The sequence below is a fragment of the Aegilops tauschii genome, chromosome 7 (genome assembly GCF_002575655.3).
Source record: "Aegilops tauschii subsp. strangulata cultivar AL8/78 chromosome 7, Aet v6.0, whole genome shotgun sequence".
Classification (NCBI taxonomy): Eukaryota; Viridiplantae; Streptophyta; class Magnoliopsida; order Poales; family Poaceae; genus Aegilops; species Aegilops tauschii.
Window position 1 is genome coordinate 602,755,542 of NC_053041.3, and position 22,861 is coordinate 602,778,402.

General features: G+C 45.8%; 1 protein-coding gene across 2 annotated transcripts; it reads left to right on the top strand.

The window, feature by feature from the left end:
- The first annotated feature begins 1,224 nt into the window (after positions 1–1,224).
- Positions 1,225–5,377, top strand: LOC109732014 (nuclear intron maturase 3, mitochondrial-like). 2 transcript variants are annotated; one of them, XM_020291201.4, is made up of 3 exons: positions 1,225–3,752; positions 3,851–3,915; positions 3,996–4,859. In XM_020291201.4, the coding sequence occupies exon 1, from the start codon at positions 1,356–1,358 to the stop codon at positions 3,576–3,578; it is 2,223 nt and encodes a 740-aa protein (XP_020146790.3). In that variant the 5' UTR covers positions 1,225–1,355; the 3' UTR covers positions 3,579–3,752; positions 3,851–3,915; positions 3,996–4,859. The 2 variants fall into 2 exon arrangements, with proteins under 2 accessions (XP_020146790.3, XP_040250892.2); XM_040394958.3 differs by having other exon boundaries at positions 1,341–3,752; positions 4,444–5,377.
- The last annotated feature ends 17,484 nt before the right edge of the window (positions 5,378–22,861 follow it).

Genomic DNA, 22,861 nt, shown 5'->3' on the forward strand with positions numbered 1-22,861 from the left:
GGTGCTGGACAAACCTTATTGTAGTAGACAGTCGGAAAATAGAGGCCTCCCGCCAGCAAGGACCGGGATCCACAAGGCCACTGGCGGAGCTATGTGCTGCAGCTCCGCCACTGCATCACCGCTCTATGGTCCTAAGGTCACAGGAGATGAGGTAGGCCTATGGCACGTGGAGGGAGGCAGCGGAAACCCTAGCATGGGTATAGGAGCGAAGGGGTATATGCCGCAGACTGTACCAATTTTTTGGTTTTTTCTTTTAAAAAATGTTCCCAAAATATAAAAAAATCATGTTTTTTTAATAAAAGTTCCATTTTTTAAAACATGCTAATGTTTGAAAAGATGTTTAGACCTTTTAAGAATGTTCACAAAAGCATTAAAATATATTTATGTTTTTCAAAAAATGCCCTCAAAATTTCAAAAATACGTTCATTTTTTTTAAAAAAAGTCCCCTTAATTTAGAAATAATGTGTTTTGGAAAAATTAAAGAAAACCAACCGAAAACTAACAAAACAGAATCACTCGTTGCTATGGCCACAACTAAAGCTCCCAGGAACAAAATATGTTGGCCCAGTCCTGGCGTCTATGCGAAAGATTCACATCTTTTCATAGTTAGCGACACTTAGGAGCTCCTGGCAGAAGCGATCGAGCGAACTCGCCCTTTGCATTACAGTTTCTTTTGAAGCAAACCATATTTACCGCTCTCAATTGTGAATTGTTGGACGATTGCACAGACCAAGCGACATACCCAGTCGGGAGGTGCTCCGTGACCTAAATTAAGGGCTCTCCCGTTTTGCGGATTTTTTTTCTCTGTCTCCCCATCCAAAAAAAAAATCCCCCTTTAAGCGTACAACTTGTTTTTCACAAGCCGTCTTCTGGGATCAATTCATTCTTCCTCTAGGAACATCTTTCTCCTTCCTCGCGACGACTATTGCTGTTCTGGTATGCAGGTTTTTTGGGGCCTTAGCACAGTGACTTCTCAGATGCCCAGTACAACAAGGTTTGCCGGACTCCGACGAGGGAGGGACGATGACGACGGTACGTCTTCAGCTCGCTCCAATCATCCAATGCTTGTAGTCTTCGCTAGATAGTCTATGTACATGGATGTAATCCCGTTTACTTCTTTGTAGTGGCATGATGTTTGCTGAAATGATAGTTTTTTTTAGCACAATAGAATGTTTTTCTCGGTTTTATTTAACCTTTTTGGGCCATTTGTTTGTGCTTGAAGTGCCGTGTGCTTCGTGACTCGGCCCTTTCCTCGGCCCACCCCGCGCGCGGCGGTCGCAAACTCTCGCCTTTCCTCCCGCCCGCCGCCCGCCGGCCGCCGCCTCCGCCCCCTTTCCACCTCCGCCGCGCCGCACATGCTCCCCCGCCTCGCGCGCGCGCGCCGCCGCGTGCTCCTACCCACACCTCGCGCCCTCTCCACCACCACCACCACCACCGTCGCCGTGCCGGCGCCGCTCTCCGCCGCGGAGCTCGAGGCGCTGCTCCGCCGCGACCACTACTCCGCCTCCACCCGCCGCTTCCACTCCCTCCTCCCGCTCCTCTCCCACCCCTCCCTCCTCCTCGCCTCCGCCCTCCTCCTCCGCCACCGCTCCCACCCCTCCCACCCCATCTCCGACCAGCCCCCTCCTCTCCCCACCACCACCACCGCCACCGCCGCCGCGCCGCCCTCCCCCTCCTTCCACCTCCGCCTCATCCTCCCATCCCGCCTCAAGGGCCGCCCGCTCCCGCTCCCGTCCCTCCCGCTCCGCCTCGCCATGCTCTCCGCGGCCTCCGCCCTCGACGCCGTCTTCGCCCCGCGCGCCGCCACCTTCGCCTACCGCGCCCGCCACGCCGCCATCCGCTACCTCCGCAGCATCGCCAACGCCACCTGGTTCTTCCGCGTCGCCATCCCGCGCCAGCCCTTCGCGCCCCGCCACGTCCGTCGCCTTCTCGACGCCATCTCGGGCAAGGTCGACGACCCCGGGTTCATGGACTATCTGCGCGAGCTGTTCCTCTCCGATGCGGTAGCCTTCGAGCTCGGTGGCTCAGAGCTCTGCCGCGGCCTCCCGCAGGAGTCGGAGCTCACCAGCACGCTGCTGAACATATTCTTTGATCCTGTGGATAGAGAGGTGATGGCCATCCGGGAGGAGGTGCACAAGAAGAATCCCAGAGTTAAGGATGACAGCGTTCGGCATACGCCTGTGAGGGTGTATGCCGTCCGGTATCTCGACGAGACGATGGTTGTGACCTCCGGGTCGAAGATGCTCACACTTGAGGTTAGAGATAGGATCCTCTCAGTGTTGGAGAGGGGTTTGGAGGTGAAGGTTGACAGGTTTGGTAGCTCAGTTCACAGTGCAGTGTCAGAGAAGATGGAATTCCTGGGGATGGAGTTTCAGGCCGTGCCGCCGTCAGTCTTACACCCTCCCATGTCTGAGAAGGCGAAGAGGGCAAGGAAGATGTATCTGAAGAGGAAGGCAGCAGAGGCACAGGAGCTGAAGAATGCTCGGGAGACACGGAGGAAGAAGCTTGGGTTGAAGATACTGAACCACTTGTTCAAGAAGGTGAGGCGTGGGCATGAGTTTGAGTTTGCCTTCCGAATTGAGGATGAAGTGCGGCAGGAGTTCAAGGGCTGGGCAGAGGAGACAGTGGTCGAATACTTCAAGTCGCAGGAGCATCGCCGTCATTGGCACCGATTGTTCACATCTGGCGACTTCTTGTCACTGAATAGGGTGAGGGATCAGTTGCCAACAGCATTGGTTGACTCGTATGATCACTTACAGGAAACACTGGACAAGTTCTTGATGCCGAGGAGGGGCCACGACATCACCGAGGATGAGGAGATGCTAGCAGAGGAGGAGGATGAGAGACAATACGAGAAGAGGATTGTTGAGGACTTGACAGAGTTGAAGATGAGGGTCAATGCGCCAATAGAGCTTGTAAGAAAGGCAGTAAAGCTGGCGGGGTTCACAAATTCCATGGGACGGCCACGGCCAATAAAGCTACTTATCTGTCTGGATGATGCAGATATCATCAAATGGTATGCTGGTGTGGGGAGGAGGTGGCTAGATTTCTTTTGCTGCTGTCGGAACTTCAAGATGATCAAGATTGTTGTGAGTTATCACTTGAGGTTCTCTTGCTTCTTGACATTGGCGGAGAAGCATGAGTGCACCAAGAGGCAAGCAATTAGCCATTATACAAAGGATTTGAAGGTGACAAATGAAAATGGAGTGCCTGAAGTGTACTTTCCAACAGAGAAGGAGATCAAGATGATGGGTGATAAGAATCTCTCTGATCCAAAGCCTGTGGATGGAGCCTTGACAATGATCTTGGTCAGGTTGGCGGTCGATGACACCTCCCTCCCATGCCTGGCTCATTTTTGTGCTGGAACAGACACTGCCCTTTACCGGATACGTCTTTTGCAGAATCGCCTAAATGTCGATCCTTTGAATGAAAAGAAGTGGGTCCAAGGACTAAGTGCCATTCATGAGAGTCTGAACAAGAAATGCCTCCCACTGTGCTCCATACATGCAAGCGATCTACTTCTTGGCAAGATTACTCTCCGAGATATTGATTGTACTCAGTTTGTTGATGTGGTGTGAAAAGAAAAAACAACTTGCATGATACCTCGTTCGAAACACAAAGCTCACATAAAGATGCAATACTGCAGTGCTTGCCAAGTGTATTTAGTGCTGATTGCATTTGGCACTGTACATATCCTGGATATCCATCCTGTCAGTGGGTAGAGCAAATACTGATTAGTTTTTTTTACAGAGGTATGCGTTCCTCATTTATGACTGTTCTGATCGGGAGGTGCTACATGTTACAACATCATTAACTGAATCTTTGATTCTGTTATCTGTTTTCTGTTCAGGAATGATGTGGTATGCTAGTTTTACCATTGAATGTGCACACTAACTTCATATCAGTTTTACTCAGGTATTTCTCTGTTTCAACAGCTCTGTTAAAATCAGATACTACTTATTTTTAATCCACTGTACTTTTTTTTGTGTGTCTAGGTTTGAGACTAAGTTGACCCTACAAAATATTTGGCACTAGCTAAAATTTCGGCCAAGGTGTTGTTTGCCTATGATTTGGAAACGTTGACAAGAATATGAAATAGAGTTGGCAAGTTGGTATGGGCCTGCCAAAATGAAATTGGAATCATTGAAAGAAGCATGACTTGTTTGGCTATGACTAAAAAAAATTATAGGGCTGGTTTTGGGTACCAACAAAACATACCCATAAGGTGCAACATATGCCACCTGAGAAAGATTTATTAGTTATCATGTCTGTTATTATGAAGTACACCATATGCTTCCCCTGTCTGTGTTTATAACTTTATATTAGTTGGCAAACTCATTGTTCTCTTAATTAGTTGGTCTGAAACTTTTAGGATTCTGCATTTTATTGTTTTGAGGGTATGGCTCAAAAACTTTGTCTAACTTTACTGTGTAATTTGACCAGCTATTTCCCCCTGTTCCTCCCGCCTACACCCTCCGCTTCTTGCATGTCTACTTTCTGTAACAAAATTGGTTCAGGTAGGCTGTTTTAGGCCCTCTGCTTGCCGCGTGTCCACTTTCTGCAACAAATTGATTTTGGTAGACTGGTTTACACGTAGCATAGTTTCCTTACATGGTGTAACTGTAGGGATGTCTTCTGCAGTCATCTAAATATCATTGCTTCAGCCTGCTGACTGCAGGGTTTGTCTGCTTGATTCATTTCTGAAATTCTGAATACCATTAGCTTGAGTATGGTGTACAGGTAGTTCTTTAGCAAGAGGTTCTTATTGCTATTAGATCAATGTTATGTCAATATTCAATCAGAGCAATATTTTATGTTTATTTGCTTTTTCCATCTATGAATGCATAAGTGCTTCCTTTTGCCTTTCAATACTCCACATGGGCTTCAGACGGTAAGCAAAGTTGATCAGGTGCATCTAGATCGGGCCATTGACCCCCTTTGAATTGTATGTTCTGTGAGAAAGTTGACATACCAGCTTCCTCTGGTACAGCATAACTTTATTGTTGCTTGTTGATCTCTTCTCTTGTCAAATGTTCTAGTGTGTATCCTTCATTTGCAAGAATACCAGGTGTCAGCTATGATTTTGAACACCATCGGAGGGATAGACCCAGGAACAAATGAACCACACAAATTGCACAAAGAATTTCACTAGAATCGCCAGTTACATATTCTAGACAAGTTGGTGGCTGGCCCATTGGTATCTGTGTGCTATATTTGGTAGGCTTTGACATGAACTTTTGGATTTGCTGTATTCCGGATGCATCATCATCATCATGAAGGTGCACACAGATACATATATGTTGTTACCCTTAGCCTTTCAGGAGGCTTTAAGAATATGAAATTTGGTCGACTAGATCAATGTTTCGGCAAGTTGAAATTGAGCTATTCTCCAATCCATCGGTCTGTGTTTTTTCCTGTGCAATATTCGTATGCAGGAACCTTGCAGTGCGATTTAACTCATGAAGATGGCTGAATCTTATTTCTGTGTGAACAAAGAAGTTGTAGAACTTCGCGTAGATGTTCATAGTGTACTTATTTACGGAATTTGGTGGTAGCGTGCATAAGGATTCAGAATTGTGAAGTTAACTAGGAGTAAATTATATTATGATTAGTAACATGCCTTTTCTTGCTTACGTAGTTTTGGGTCCTGCGGAGGGCTGGGGTATTAGAGCAACTCCAACGGGCCGACCCAAACGGACGGCGCTTTTGTCCGCTTTTTGTCCGTTTGGGTCGGCCTGGCGGGCACAAACGTCCGGCGCTGTGTTTGGGTAGACGCAAGCGCCCAACGCTGGCCCGACCCATTTCGTCGGGGCGTCAAAAAAAAGTATTGCGAGCATTTTAAAAATAAATACATGCATGAAGGCCGGCGAAAGTCCACATTACATTAATTAAACATTAAAAACTAGACGACGCGCGCTGCCTTAGGCGTCCTCGTCGGCGGCGGCGTCTGTGTCGGGACCGGTGAGGTCGATCAACATTGGCGCAGGGCCGGCCTAGGGGAACGCCGTGTTCCAGAGGGCGGCGATGTCAGGCTTTGCCGCCGCTGCCTGCGCCGCCGCTGCCTGGGCCTGGCGCGCCTCCTCTTCGGCCTCGCGCTCGAGCATCTGCAGGCGCTCGCCCTCCCGGCGCTCCTCGGCCAGCCGAACGCGGCACCAGTGGTCGAGGTAGGCCGCCTCTGCTTCTCCGTCGCCCCGAGCCAGATCGGCGGAGCGCTAACCCACTCGCGCACTACTCCGGTCCAGGAGTAGCGCTCGAGGTAGGCCGGCTCCTCTGGCTCGGCTTTGGGCGGGGACGGCGGGGTCACCGGCGGCACGACGCAGTCGCTCGCCGTGGAGAGGGCCATGGCCTCCGCCTCATCCGCCTCCCTCCACCGCTCCTCTTCCTCGCTCTCCTTAATGGCCGCCTGGTTGGCGGCCTCGGCCTCCTGGTCCTCGTCGCGGACGACGAGCGCGGGCGGCGGCAGGTTGTGGTCGGCGCCGCGGACGCCGCGTCGCCTCGCCTCTTCGTGCTCGAAGGCGAACCATCGAGCCCAGTTGGGCGAGTCGACGGCGAAGTGCGGTTCGGCGCGCTGCTCCAACGTCAGCAATGCCCGCCGGCGCCGCACCTCCTCCGCATGGGCCCTCGCCGTCTGCGGCGCCGCCGGCACTGGGATTCTCTCCGGATCCAAATGCCAGTCATGTGGCAGCATCACGTCGGGGTACGGCAGAGGCACGCGGTGGTGCCAGTGCCACTCGGCCTGGTGCAACGGCACGTTGATGCACTGCCTCTGCCCGGGAGCGCGCGCCGGCGCGGGGAGGGCGTGGAGGGCGTGGAGGGAGGGGGAATGGCGGGCGGGGGCCTTGCCCTTGCGGCTGCTTCCGATGCCGGAGAAGAAGCCCATGCTGGCGGTGGCTAGGGTTGTCGCCGGCGTGGGGGCAGGGGTGGCCAGATGGGGACGGGGGGCGAGTGGTAGTGGATGAGGACGGCCCCGCCGCACGCCCGGCTTAAAAAGGGACGACCGCCGTCGCTGACGCGTGGGCCCAAGGTGGGCAGTCGTCATAAATTATGTTGACCGTCGTAGTTGGACGGCCGCCAGGTTGGGACGCGGCGGACGGCGAGGGCCGACGCATTCCAGGCGCAATTTTGGGCCGGAAATGGGTCGGCGCGGACGCCGGGCGGACACGATTTGAATTTGGGTCGGCGCGTTGGGCCGCCACTTTTGTCCGCGCCGACCCAAACGGACGCGGACGGACGAAATGGGTCGCCCCATTGGAGTTGCTCTTATATATCATGACTGTTGTGATGAAATAGCCATATGCTTCTACTATCAGTTTTATAATATTTAAATAATTCAGGAAATAGGTTCTGTAATAGCTAGCTGACAAAACTCAATAGTCTGCCCTGCCATTTTTATGTTTATGCTTTTCTTTGTTCTGTACTAGGTATAAAGTTTGCTGGTTGCAGCTCAATTTGGAGAGTAGTGAGGTGCGTGGCTGCTTTGGGGTGTACTTCCTCGGTTTCTCCTGCCTGGGAAACCATTTGTGATTGTGTGCTCCTGGTGGTGACGCCTGACCAATTATTTATCACTGTTCTTCCTGCCTCTGTTTCTTCCATGTCTACTTTCTGTGAGAAAATCGGTTTAGCTAGGCTGTTTTCGGTTTTCAGTAGTTTTCTTATAAAATGTGACTATGGAGTATGATATATACATGCAATTCCTTGTCTGGTTTCTTTGCATCGAGCTCAATGTAATATCAATACTTTTTGCTGTTGCTCTCATCAGACATCTTCACTTCACCTCAAACATTGCTCCCAGCGCTTGGGCTGTGGAAGATGCTCCACTCCTGAGATCTCCGACCATCTGTTCGTTGATTGCCCTTGCCCTTTTGTCGACTCGCAACATTCTCTGAAAACAGGGCTCCAGACCTACAAATTGGTCAAAGCCCACATGCTGTTCACCCACATACCCAGAGGAACATTCTTATCTTCCTGCGTTGGCATGTCTGGTCTAATCTGCCATATTTCTCTTTGTCGGCGACATCCTTTGGCATTGTGATGAAGATAGTGCCTTGTCTTATGGAAAAAAAAGGATTCGACAACACTGCTGGCTCTTGGCTAACTGAAGCACAAAGCCTCCTGCTCTCCCTTCTCTCCTGATTTTCTTTTGATGGACATTGAGTTGTAGGCTTGAGCCGCCCTATTATTATTGGGCCTCTTCTGTCCTCCATAGATATATCCAGGGGCATGGTACTGTCAAATCTGCCTCCGAAGAAATTAGTGATGCACTTGCCAAGGAAGGAGAATATCTAGAAATGTTGCGAACATGTTGGGAACTTGTGTTGATGCTCAAATAATTCCTAAAGTTCAGTATTATTCTCCACAAATGTATTTAAGTTAAGCTAATTAATTTAACAAACAAGCTTGTTGAGTGGCAATCCAAAACCTTTTAGGTGTTTTTTTTGTATTATGTGTTTAATAGGAACCCAAAATCATTAATTCTATAGTTTTATCGTTGGTTTAACTCTTTGTATTTTATGCCTTTTTTGTTTACACTTGTATTTATATAATTTAATGTTTCAGGTCCAAACCGAGTAGAAAAACTGTACTACAAACATTTTCCAGGGTAGACAACGCGTTGGTGCCTGAAGCCACTCTGCAGGGGCATGACAAAGGCGGACCGGCATCAGGTGACTTGCCTCTTGGCAGTCACGGCGTAACATGTGCCCGCCCATCTGCCGTTCAAATAAGATCCAATGGCACTGGTTGGCCCAAGTGAAAACAAGCCACTTCGTTCCTGATGGAAAGGCCACCAGCGACTGAAGCCAAAACTGCCCAAAAACGATTCAGACTTAACCCCTTTTTTTTTCAGGCATATGACAGTAGCAACCGGCAAACAACAGCTGCTACGAATTAGCAAGATTAGCTAGATATAATTTGCCCACGAGGCTACAATCTCCTTTCTTGTAAATGATGTAGCCCTGCTGTCCAACGAATAAAGCAGATTTAACTGTAAAAAACAAAAATACATTGGACGGTTTGCCACAGTAGAATCTGCATCCTATTTGCTGAGTCTGTACTCATTCTCATTGAAACTGGGAACTGGCACAGATCAAGCATGCATCAATCGATTCATCAACACATCCGGCCATCAGCCACCCATTAGAGAGGTTAAAAGAAGATCCATACTTGCACATTCTTTAGGCAGTCGACAATACAAACAAAACATCCAATTTTCATCGCATTAGAGATGAAACAGCGCTAACCAGTTAAGCTTAAAAATAGCGAAAAACAACAATCCTATATGTTGTACATGACCATGTCCATTCATTCAGCACTTAACATTGAAAGAAACAGCAGCCCAACAGTATTGCTCAAGACAAGCACTAGTATTACTATAGCAAATTACAGGCTGCTGCGCAATACTCAGCGTGCAAATTCTGCAACAAGTCTTCCTACTGAACAATCATTGGAGTACACAAAATATGCCATTTTACTTGTACACTTAGGCCACAAAAGACTAGTTTTTTTTTGAAAGATCCAGCTGATGGCTGACATATATTGATCAATAGCAGAGAGCAAGCAGGAAATACAGAAGGTGGTTTTTGATCGAGTGATCAAGGAGGTAAAAAGAAGAAGAAAATAGGTTTAGCCCGCAGGCGATACATAACCACCACTACTCACGGCGGGTCGCCAAATGGGTGCTCTAAGAGGGTTGCCCCTGCCTGACGCCAAAGCTCAATGGTTCTTCTGATGCTTGTTGTGACATCCGCCGAACCGGCCACCTTTTTCCTGAAAGTGCACTTGTTTCGTTGATGCCAAATTTCCCCAAGTATCATGATGAACATCGATCTTACAACCTTTTTGTGTCCTAGTCTTGCTCCATAGATAATTTCTTTTGTGATGTCATCCACTTTTGTGTTGCTCTGCCAATTGTCAGGATGAAGTGAGTTGCATCCAAAACCACCAGCCGCCTTTGACCAAACTGAAAATGAGGAGGGGCACTTCCAGAATAGGTGTTCCGAGCTTTCTAGATTTCTTAAACACAGCTGACAGAAATACTCATTTGGACACCCTCTTCTCTGAAGACGATCGTTGCACCATAGTCTATTCTTGTGCACCAACCAGACAATTTTTTTGGGGCGAGCCGATGCCCACGCCTGCCAGAACAGTTTTCTAAAACTTGACTTGATCAGCCCTTAAAATTGGAATTTGTATGCCGAATTTGTGGAGAAAATGCCTGAGGCTTCATGGTTCCACTTGATTGTGCCTCCGAGCTGGTCATTGAGCTGCAGATTTTGTTGAGGTAAGCCATCTGTGCAGTCCGATTACCTCGGGCAAGAAAGATTGAGTGTTGCCATGGGCAAGATCCGCGATCCAAGTGCCATCTGTCAGAGCTTCCTTCACTATCAGTTCTTCCTTCTAGAGTGCTTGAAAAGCTCTGGGTAGTCCATCTTCAAGGTGCCACAACCAGTCCAGGAGCAGTTCCAGAAACTGGCCGTTTTGCCGTCGCCCAAGCTCGTTGTGGTGGATGCACTGAAGAGGGCTCTGTCGCCTTCGTTGCACGACAATTGCGTGCCCACCCATGGCCTTTCAGGGTTTGCCCACGAGTGCTAGAGCCATCTGAGCCTAAGCGCTCTGCTGAACCATGGCAGGTCTGGGATGCTGAGGCCGCGGTTGTCGATTGGAGTGCATACCACCGGCCAACTGACCTTACATTTTCCCCTGGTGAGCTCTTCGTCCTGAGCCCAAAGAAAACGACGTCTGATCTTCCACTTCAGGGGAGAACTTTCTGCGAACCGTAAGCACAGTCAGGGTAAAAGTGTTGGTAATATGCCTTATAGGCAATAATAAATTGATTATTATCATATTTCCTTATTCATGATAAATGTTTATTATTCATGCTACACTAGTGAATTTCTGAATTATTTGACGATTTAATCTCTAATCACCCTCATCACTGCTCAAGTGTGGGGCACTCATTCCAAATCGTCTAACTTCCCGGACGGTCACCCATCCTCTCACTACTCCAGCCTGAGCACGCTTAAGTTCCGAGTTCTATTCCCCTAGTTTCCAAGTCTGCACTTGTTGTTTTACTGACAATAGTAAGCTGTCAATCCTATTAACCCTCAGGAGTTTAGCTTGAGCATGAAATCACACGTTTCACCGTTTGAGTTTGAAACTATTATTCTAAACAACAATAATTATTTAGTAACACTAATATTTCTTGAATAAGTAGTTTCACCACAGTTTGACCAAAATTCAAAAAAACTGAAATAATTATTTAGTAATACTAATATTCTTGAATAATTATTTAGTAACACTAATATTTCTTGAATAAGTAGTTTGACCATAGTTTGACTAGATTTAACCAAAATTCAAAAAAACTGAAATTTGAGCATAACTTTTTTCATTGAGAATTTGAGAATTCTAAAAATTTGTAAAACGGCCTACGGCGGTCGAAATCGGAACTGGATTTTCGTGCTGAACATTTTGATATATTATACGTTTTTTCGACATTGTATGCAAAAGATATAGTCGTTTTACTTTTTCATAACACTTCTTTGCAAAATGTCGAAATTTATGTTTTTAAATTTCCCTAACTAGTAGTTGTAGTAACATAACTACGTCTCGAAGGATTTTAATTTTTGAAGTTTTTATCATTTTCTTTTCTTTTTTAACTGAAAAGGCGATAAGGAGGGGGGGGGGGGGGGGGGTAGAGTTTGAAAATTGCAGAACCCCTTCAGTCCGGGTTGGAGCCACCAATCGGGACTAAAAGGTTAGACCCCTTTAGTCCTGGTTGGTGGCTCCAACCCGGACTAAAGGTCTAACCTATAGTCCCGGTTTGTGTCACAAACCGGGACTATAGGTCACAAATGAACCAGGACTAATGCATAGCCATTGGAACCAGGACTAATGGTACCATTAGTACCGGGCCGTAATTGAACCGGGACTAATGAGGTGAACGTAAGGTCGTTTTTCTACTAGTGCTAGAATTGTATTGACCGAAAACTTAAATACATGTGTGGATATATAAACAAATACCGTGTTCCTAGTGAGCCTCTACTAGACTAGCTCGTTGATCAAAGATGGTTAAGGAGAGAAACTTTCGGTAGTCACAAAACCCTATTTTAAGAAATAAGTCATTAGATCCCGTATCAGCTATAGCAGTGAAGTTCTCATAAGCTTTCATCATGTCGAGCTTTAGTGCACACACCTGATCATCTCGTGCCTCTTATATAGTTTCTAGTTTAGGAGTCCGAGCTGGAAGAACAAAAGGTGGAGCTCCGCCCTAGTGTTACCCTTTGCCTCGCTCTTTAGAGGCATGAGTGGTCACAACTCGACGTAGTCTAGCAGTTCTATTTGGCGCACGAATTGCGTATAGCAAAGTTGAAGAAGGCATTCTAGGAGCTAAAGGCGTCTCACTCGTCTCTCATTCGCTCGATGCTTAAGTACCGGTTTGCTTCTACGTCTACGGTTGAACTTGAAGGCCTCGGATTCCGAAACCTGTAGAGCTTGCACGGTGAAGAACAAGTACGTACTTCATACGAAGAAATGGTAGTCGGACTCCTCTGGTTTTCTCCACAGTAGGAGTAAGCATAATCCTAAAGCCGGCCCAATGGGCTATATTTCTTTAGAGTACTCAAAAAGTATGCTTTTGTCGGAGGGAGATTGCCGGGTCTATGTAGAATAGAGAAGCAGCAAAAGAAAATAAATTGAGTAGCCAAAGGCCTCGTGCACGGAGGAGCTCAAGGAGATATTCCCAGGATACGTTGTTGAAAGCCTTTGCGATATCTAGTTTTAATAAGTTTTAATAGCAGCACTGGCGTTTTCGTTCTATATAGGGATCGAACCCCATTTTGGACGTAGAGGAAGCTGTTCTGCATGCACTTCTTCGCAAGGAATGCCGATTGGGCTGGCAAGATGATGGTGTCAATGACGCCGGAGAGCCGCATGGAAAGAACCTTGTCCATCATCTTCGCTATCGAGTGGATTAGGATAATTGATCTAAACTCACTGATTTTGGTTGCACCATCCTTCTTCGGGATCAAGGCCACCGGAGCAACGAAAAGGCTATAGTTAACTCTTCCTGGCCGATCTAACCCTGTTTGTAAGTCTGTCATACAGCGAGGGCACAAACTCCTGTATACGCATACCAGCTAACCATCTGTCCTCCCAAAATAGCATTTTGTTCCCGTGGGAGCTAGGGTTTGGCAGCGGCCTTGGGGGCCTCCTTATCCTCTCCAGGGCTACAGGGACGATGTCGTGGCGTCCATCGAGCGGCAACATCGGGCGTGGGTGCGTGCGCGGTCGACTGCGTGACACGAGGTGGAAGACGACCCGAGATGGGCTGGGCCATGCACTGTGCACGCAAGGCCCAAGTGCACAGTGGGTCTTTTCTGTTTTTCTTTTTTTTTTCTTTTAATTTTAGCACTGTTTTGTATTTAGTTAAGGCATGAAACCTGGAAAACAAATCAAACACATTATTCTGACACCACAGACAAATTTTGGGAATATTTGGGAAAACATAAATATTTGTTTATTTTAAAACATAAATAATTGTTTATTTTAAAATGGCAAATTTAAATGATGCTGATCCACTCTAAATGCTGCTAGGGGCATTTTGCGAAAACAGGTGATGTTGTTTCCTTAACATAATTACCTAGGGATTATTTGTAATATTACTAACATTTTTGGTTGACTGTCTGAAGAAATAATTTTCTGACTTGCATTTTAAATTTGAATTTGAAGTTGGATTATTCCTTAATTGCCATTAGGCTTTATTAATCATGATGATATCACAAGTTAATTGACTTAATAAACAATTAGGGTCTGGTGGCTGTTACAGGTACCTCTTCATGTCAACAACTTAGGGCTTCTATCCAATTGATTTTGGCACTAAAAACCAAATCTGTTGGCAAAACTGGCATATATGATTTACGATAAACAAAGCATAAGATGCAAGAATGATGCAATTTCATGTTTGTACTCTAAGGTTAGCATATACTTTGACCTAGTTACCATATTATCTGTTATCATGGCGCAAAAATCTAAAATGCTTCTCCATTCCCAAGAGGCCCCACCTTCCAGGAACATCCTTGGTTGTCCTCTAGACTTATCTTAGACTCTCACCACACCAGCTAAATGAAAGTCCTCTAGATGTGACTCATACAAAAAATGACTTAGTTTGCAATCATAAATCTATTTAATAACCCAAGTGGGCAATACCTACAAACTAATAATTTTATGATACAACCAAATCAGGTAGATGAAAGTCCAAGAGATAAGTACCGCAACAAAAAAAATTCACGTAAACACGACAAATTACTTTGTACTTTAAATATGGTAATAAAACGATTGCTACTCTACAATGTATGTCATCGTTCTTGTTGAATCAAATTAATAACTTGAAGACCGTACAATACAGTAGAGATCGCCATACAAGAGTTACTATACGGCTTTTTGATCATTTCATATTTATTGTAATGTTAAGAGTCACCTATGTACCGGAGTTCACGAATGCGACCACCCCGAGAAACCTGGATAGAGATCAACATTCATACGTCCTTCAAGACTGAAACTAGTGAGGCCATCATTGATTGCTTGTTAGTGGTCATTATAGTTCAGATCTAAAGGTTATAAGGAAACTTTGTTTATTATATAGTAAAACAACCTGATTGTAAGGTATGACTATGAAAGTATGGACTCCGATGATTTTTAGGTATCCTTGATCCTTGGCTCTTATTCTATTATAGTGGTGAATGCTTCTAACAAACTAAAATACTATCAGTACCAGGAAAAGGCTTATAGGTGGGTGATACGTCTCTAACGTATCTATAATTTTTGATTGTTTCATACTATTATGTTATCAATCTTGTATGCTTTGTACACCATTCTATATCATTTTTGGAACTAACCTATTAACTCAGTGCCTAATGCCAATTGATGTTTTCTGTTTGTTTTTGGTTTTACAGAAAATCAATACCAAACGCAGTCCAAACACGATGAAACGTTTTGACTATTTTTACTGGACCAAAAGCAACCCAGGAATCTTCAACATAAGTCCAGAAGCCATACGAGACGACGACAAGGTAGGGGGGCGCGCCCTACCCCCTTGTGGCCCCCTGCTGTTCCGATTGACCTAATTCTTGGCCTATAAATTCACATATATTCAGAAACACACAGACCGAGACCCGAAATAATTATTCCACCACCGCAAGTCTCTGTTCTTCTGCGATCCCATCTGGAGGCCTTTTCCGATACTCTGCTAGATGGGAAATCGATCATGAACGACGTCTGCATCAACCTTGTTGCCTCCCCGATGATGCGTGTGTAGTTCTTCACTGGACATACAGGTCCATAGCAGTAGCTAGATGTCTCTCTCTCTCTGTCTCTCTCTCTCTCTCTCTCTATGATCTTCAATACAATGTTCTCTTCGCAGATCGATCCGATGTAATACTTTTGTGGTGCATTTTTGTTGGGATCCGATAAATTATGTGTTTATGATAAAATTATTCATTGAAATTAATTGAGTCTTTTTGAACTTTATTATGTGTGATTGTTATAGCTATGTAATGCTTTCCGATCTATCCATTTAGTTTGGCTGATTTATCTTCAGTGGAAGTGGTGCATAGTATAGGTTCAATCTTGCGGTGTCCTCACGTCGTGACAGAAGGGGTAGTGAGGCACATATTTGTATTGTTGCAACTAAGGGTAAAACGGTGGGGGTTCAATCATATTGAATGGTCTCATTTTGTCTGCATTATGCCACCATTCTTCAAGCATTACTCTGTTGGTTATGAAATTAATACCTAGAGTGGAGTAATAGTAGTAGATGCAGAATCGTTTCGGTCTACTTGTCACGGACATAATGCCTATGTACTGATCATGTCATCAATAACATCATAACTATGCGCTTTTATATTAGTTTCCCAATTGTAATTTGTGTACCCACCATTACTATGCTCATGAAAGAGATGCCTCTAGTGAAAGCCATGGCTCCCGGGTCCATTCACTTCATATTACTAAAACTCTAATTATCTTGATGCAATGTATTTTATTTTATTTTGTTTTGCAATTTATCTATCTACCACTACCAGAATTAGTCCTTGCAATTAACGAGTGCAAGGGGACTGACGACCCTCTTGCCCGTGTTGGGTGTAACTATTTGCTTTGTGTGTGTGTATGTGCAGGTACCATTTATCTTTGCTTGCGTGAATCTCCTACTGGTTCAATAAACCTTGGTTCTCTACTGAGGGAAATACTTTCTGCTACTATACTACATCACCCTTCCTCTTCGGGGAAATACCATCACCTATCACAAGTAGCAGTGGATGATAGACTCTAATGTATCTATGATTTCTGATTGTCTCATGCTATTATATAGTCAATCTTGTATGCTTTCTATGCCATTTTATATCATTTTTAGGAACTAACCTGTTAACTCGGAGCCCAGTGCCAATTCCTATTTTTTTGCCTATTTATTTGTTTTGCAGAAAAACCATACCAAACAAAGTCCAAACACGATGAAACTTTATGGTGATTTTTTATGGACTAGAAGAGACCCTAGAAGCTTCAGGGGAGGGCCAGAAGACTTGTAGGTGGGCCACGAGCTCAAGGGGCGCGCCCCGGGGGGGGGGCACCACATGTGCTTGTGGCACCCACATGGCTTCGTTTGACCTAATTCCAACGCTATAAATTTTTTAAATCCAGAAACCCCCAGGGCGAGACCCGATACATTTTTATCGCCGCCGCAAGCCTCTTTTCTTCTGTGATCCCATCTGGAGGCCTCCGTCAATACTCTACAGGAGGGGGAGTCGATCACGGAGGCCATCTTCATCAACCTTGTTGCCTCCATGATGATGTGTGAGTAGCTCCCACACACTACTAGGGAAAAACTTATACACAGAATCTTACCAGCAGCGCGGTTTAAAATAGGGCGCTACTGCTACTTAGTAGTAGCGAAACAAACCGGGCTGCTACTAAAAACGTAGCAGTAGCGCCTTAGGGAAAAACAACGCTACTACTACAATTGCCACGACATTGCCGCCGGACTAGGTATAGTAGTAGCCCATGTTTTCTAAAAGCGCTACTGCTATTGAACTTAGCAGCATCGCTTTTCGCCAACCCTCGCTGCTGCTAAGTTTAGTCCACTCGTTGCAACTAAGTTTAGTCCCACCTCGCTCCGCGAACAGGGTGTTTACCACCTTAAATATGTTACTTCTCAAACCATCACAACCACTAGGTCTTCATTGAACTCTATGTGTAGGATCTGTGGCCGCAATAGGAATCTTCACCGGTTCTTAAACCGGGGAAGATTCCTATTGACAGTTTAGATTCTGCACAAAAAGATCATTGATGACCAATGTATTTTTGATTTTTTTACATGTTTAGCCTTAGCGGTAGCGCGTTTTGCAGAAGGCGCTACTGCTACAGTCATAGCAGTAGCGCTTCCCGTATTAAAAGCGCTACTGCTATGGAGTTTAGCAGTAGCGCTTTATCCTAAAGTGCGCTACTACGGGTACCTTATCCACCCCCGCGCGCGTCCTCACTCTCCACTCACACTCTCACTCGCCCAACTCCGCCGCACGCCGTCGCCGCCGTCGCCCACCAGCGCCCCCTAGGTAGCTCCCTCTCCGTCCCTCTCCGCCCTTCTCCTCCCCCTCCTCCTCCTCCTCCCTCAGGCGGCCCCCTCCTCCTCCCTCCTCCTCCTCCTCCGCCCCCTCCTCCTCCTCCCTCCTCTTGCTCTCTCCTCCCCTCCCTCCTCCTGCTCTCTCCTCCTCCCTCCTCCTCCCCCTCCTCCTCCCTCCTCCCACCTCCTCCTCCTGCTTTCTGTAATAGAAAGTTTTTTAGTAATAGAATTTAGTAATAAATTTTTTAGTACTAGGGTTTATGAGGATATATAGATAGATGGATGGAACTAGTTGATCTATCTATATATAGTAAGTGCTTAGTTGAACTAGTTGAATTAATAGAACTAGTTTATTTTTAGTAAGAAAATTTAGGTATATGAGATTTGATGATCTAATTAAAATTTTACTATAGAACTAGTTTATATTTAGTAAGAAAATTAATAGAACTAGTTTATTTTTAGTAAGTGCGTAGTTGAACTAGTTGAATTAATAAACTAGTTGAATTTATGTCATTATCACTTTGTCATCAAAGAATGCTATATGAGATTTGATGATCTAATTAAAATTTTACTCGGTGGATGCATGCTTTGTAGAGTCGTGTCTCCTTGGAGTGATCGTCATCCGAGCTACCTCTACTTCCTCTACACCCGAGTCGGTGAGCTAAAAGTCGACCTCCTCCTTCTCCACTACTCGGTGTTGAATAGAGTAGAACTAGGGTATTTAGTTATGCTTCTTAACCAAATAAAATGTTCGGGTTATAAGATATATTGAAATGTTTTGTCAATATTGAACCATTGAAATGCAATGAGCACCAGTTTATGCTCATGTGCGAAGTGTTGATTCATTTCCGAGTGGCCTATGTTTTGCCGGAGTGTTGATTCATTTCCGTTCCGGCAAATTTCAGGCGCTCGATATGTCCTATTTTAGCAAAGGTCATGCCGGATTTTTTCGTGAATTTAAGCATGACTTGTGCTAGAATATGTAGGAAATATTGAGTGCCCCAGATTTGCTAGAAAGAGAATTAAACAACATTTCGAGTTGACTTTAAGTCTGTCGGGGCTCCATACAGGATAATCAAAAAATCAGTGAGGGAGAGTCTCCACCATATATGAGAGAAGAAGAATGCCGACTGTTGTCGTGGGGGTTGCTTCTCCTTCTTCTCTTTGTGCTAGACCTTTGTTATGCACTGGGGGAAGAGGAAGTAGCGACCATCATCGACGGTCGAAAAATCGGCGAGGGAGTGTCCACCATATATGAGAGAAGAAGAATGCCGACTGTTATCATGGGGGTCGCTTCTCCTTCTTTTCCTTGTGCTAGATATTTGTAATGCACTAGGGAAAGGAGGAGTAGCGACCATCACCGACGGCCGCAATATCAGAAAGGGAGTTCCCACCATATACGTGAGATGAGATTTTAGGAAGGAAGACTCGACAGACCTAAAGTCAACCCATTGCATATCGAGTAATAGTGATCTGTGTTTTGAGTTTCCTGGTAGTTGCCTTCCATTGATTTTTAATTAATGTTTCAACTATGAACATAGGAAATGTCTGACGACGAAAGGGAATTCGTTATATGCGAATACTACGAAGACGAGCGCGGCCTGTGTGACAGGTGACATGCCTCGCCTAGTTGGTGGTAGGCGCTTCAGCATCATGCTAGATGAGACTTTCGAAGTGGATACAGTAAGTCACAACGACAATTCTTTTTTCGTAATTAAGCATGACTTCTGCTTCTTTTGCTTCAGCTTATAATTTTAATTTTTTACAATTCTACTAGCGTATCCCCTGCCATGCAAGAATGTATGTCTTGGATAAGATTGGTTTCAGTACTATGGAAAGTATGGAGGTAAAGAGAGTTCACTTGAGGACCGAGCATGGTTATACTTTTCACGTAAAATTATACAGTGTAGACACCTACTCCAATTTTGAATGCAAAAATTGGAGAGCACTATGCAAGGCTTATGCATTTGAGCCTAATATGCTTATCACCTTTGCTATTCGTCCGGAAGATGAAATTGAAGGTAATATCGACATCTGGGTCGATGTGCAGACGCCTCCAGTTCTATCATTATGTGAGTTCCTCAATCATATTTATTAACTAATTTATATTGTTTCTTTAAAAATAGTTGACAACTAATTTCTATTGACAGCTTATTTCAATTCAAGCAAACATGTCCGACGCTTGGTAGACAGCACCTACTACTGTCCCGGGGCTGAACTAAACTGCGAGGAGATAAGTCATTATGTTTCATGGCTTGAGGATCTTGATACTGTGAAGACAGGTTATTTTCCTGGACTTCAAAATATTAGTACTCAAAACGTGCGACCACTAGTGTGCGTATTGAACTACGGTCACATCTATTTAGAAGATGGTAAGATTTTTACTATTTGTCCTCAGTGCATCTTTTGCATACATTATTTTTAAGCTAAACTTCATTTCTAAGTATGTTACTATGATGTTCTTCAACAGGGACTCCCGATGAGTGTTGTGCCTTGTTGGATCGAGCCTAAAGGTCGCATGACAATGGTTAGCTTACGGCCAAGATATCCTGCACTGCACATGAGTGCATTCATCATTTCCACTACAGCAAACAGGTAATTTGCCGTCTGTGGATCACAGACGGCAAAGACCTAATTCCAGACGGCAAAGACTTTGCCGTCAGGAAGCAGACGGCAAAGATAAATCGGTAAAGAATACTTTGCCGTCTGCTGTTTGTCGGGATGACGGCAAAGAGTTTGCCGTCTGTCAATAGGGTTTGCTGTCAGCAGACTAGCCAGACGGCAAAATATGCCAACAGACGGACGGTCGCGTTGACGGACGGCGTCAAGTACTTTGCCGTCAGCTTGGCTATGTCTTTGCTGTCTTCCTCGTATGCCCAGACGGCAAACCAAATATTTTTCTTTTAAAAAAATGAAACAACACTACGAGTGTAGAGGCCGTAGATGGCCGAAGGTGTATGGAAAATCTTTCACAGCAATGACGAATGAACAGATTTTTACAAGACAGAATTATTCTATTTACATACCATATCCATCATCACGGTATTTACACAATATAATGTTCTCCATTTATAGGAAGAACGAACAAACGAAACATCACAAAAAAACGATTACAAAACGGACGAACTGGCCCTTGCCAGCGTCCAGATCCAAGCACGGGCATCGAGCTCGAGGAGGTGAACGGTGGCATTCCGGCGGAGTTGACCATGGCGCCATGGAGCCCTTGGATCGAGAGGAAGTGTGGGTCACGGACGGAGAGGAGAAGGATCCCTCTGCGGCCTTCAGCTCAGGCAGCGGCGAGGCGGGGTCGACCAGGCGGGAGGTTGTGCTGTAGAGGAGCTCCGGCGAGCTCTTGACAAAGCAATGGCACCGCCATGTTGAAGGGCGGCCGCAGTTGACGAGCGGGGGAGGAGGCGCGGGGTCGTGGGCAGCGAGGAGGATCCCGCGCTGGCGAGGCGGGGTCGACCAACGGCGGTTGAGGAACAAGGGAGGAGGAGAAGGCGCCGGGTCGCGGGCGGGGAGGACGAGGAGGATCCCGCGTTGGCCTCCTGCTCAGGCGACGGAGAGGCGGGGTTGAGCGGCAGCTGTTGACGAGCAGGGGAGGAGGAGGAAGATCCGCGCTGGCCTCGGCTCAGGCGGTGGTGAGGCGGGATCGACCGACGGCGGTTGACGAGCAGGGGACGAGGAGGAGCTCTGGATCGGGCGGGGTGTGTGCGGCAGAGAAGAAGGGATCGAGGGAGAGATGGGGTCGGGCGTGGGAGAGAGATTGTGGTGGGGCCTTGGGGATAAGAGAGAGAGAGGGACTGGTGGGATGGGTGGGTGGGGCGTGCGTGGTGAGAGACGGAGGCGGGTGCGGGCGCCCCAGATCGTGCCACCTCATTGATCCGTGGGATCAATCCACATGCTGTGCTTTCTCTTTGCTGTCTGCGATTTTTTTACAGACGGCAAAGAGAGCTCTTTGCCATCTGTAAAAGAAAATCGCAGACGGCAAGTCTTTGCTGTCCGTGATTTCTTTTACAGACGGCAAAAATAGCTCTTTGCCGTCTGTAAAAAAAATATCTCAGACGGCAAAAAGTCTTTGCCGTATGTGTTTTTTTACAGACGGCAAGCCGTTGTCAGCAAAATTTGTCTTTGCCGTCTGGACCGACGAAAAGCCGACGACAAAGAATAGTACTGACGCCAAATCTCCTGTTTCCCGTGGTGTTCTCAAAGCGAGCAAGTCTTAATAGTCAAAGACTGGAGAAAAATTGTGAAGTATCGCAGCAGAGAAGTACTAGGGGACAGCAATCAGAAGCGCAGCCCACAAATAGGAGATAGGTTCATCTGCATGCTTCAATATGATGAAGCAGGAGTGCTACACATGTTTTATGCTATTTTACCCGAGAGAGAGCAGCAGGAGTGATTAGCTAGCTTGAATGAGTTTGAAAATGATGATGTGCTACACTATGACTATGATGATTAAACAGCTAGTGTTGGTGGTAATGACTATGATGATTATTATTAGCTAGCGTTGGTGGTGATTAGATAGCTACACTATGACTATGATGATTAAATAGTGTTGGTGGTAATGACCATGATGATTATTAGCTAGTGTTGTTGGTGATGATATGATGCAAGAGTTTTTATATTAATATGATGATGATGTTGATCATGATTATCATCATGATTTGTTATTATGATCATGATTAGTTATTATATCATTGGTGGAAGGAACGCGGATTAGATTCATGTGGATGGCTCAAAAGTGACCAAAAGTTGAATTAGTAGGATCATTGTCCTAATCCAACTTTTGATTCATCCAAATGAATCTAATCCATGTTTCTTCCTCTCAATGATATATTAATTCATCATGGACATAACCTCTTAATTGATACTGTATCAAAATTTGTATAACGGCGCATAAATACACTAAAAATAGAAAAAACGAAAAACAGAATACTAGTAGGGCTGGATAGGAAGAAAGCTACCACTGGTTATATTAGGAGTAGCGCGGCTTATTTAAAGGCGCTACATATATTAGCAGTAGCGCGTTTCTCCGATACTCGCTGCTGCTAACCGCGTATTGCAGTAGCGTGGGCCAACCAACACTACCGGTAACCTTTAGCTGTAGCACCGTATCAGTAGCGCGGTCACCCGCGCTACCGCTAGGCCCAAAACCAGCGCTACTGCTAGGCTTTTCCCTAGTAGTGACAGGACCTACGAGTCCATAGCAGTAGCTAAATGGCTCTCTCTCTCTCTCTCTCTCTCATCTTCAAT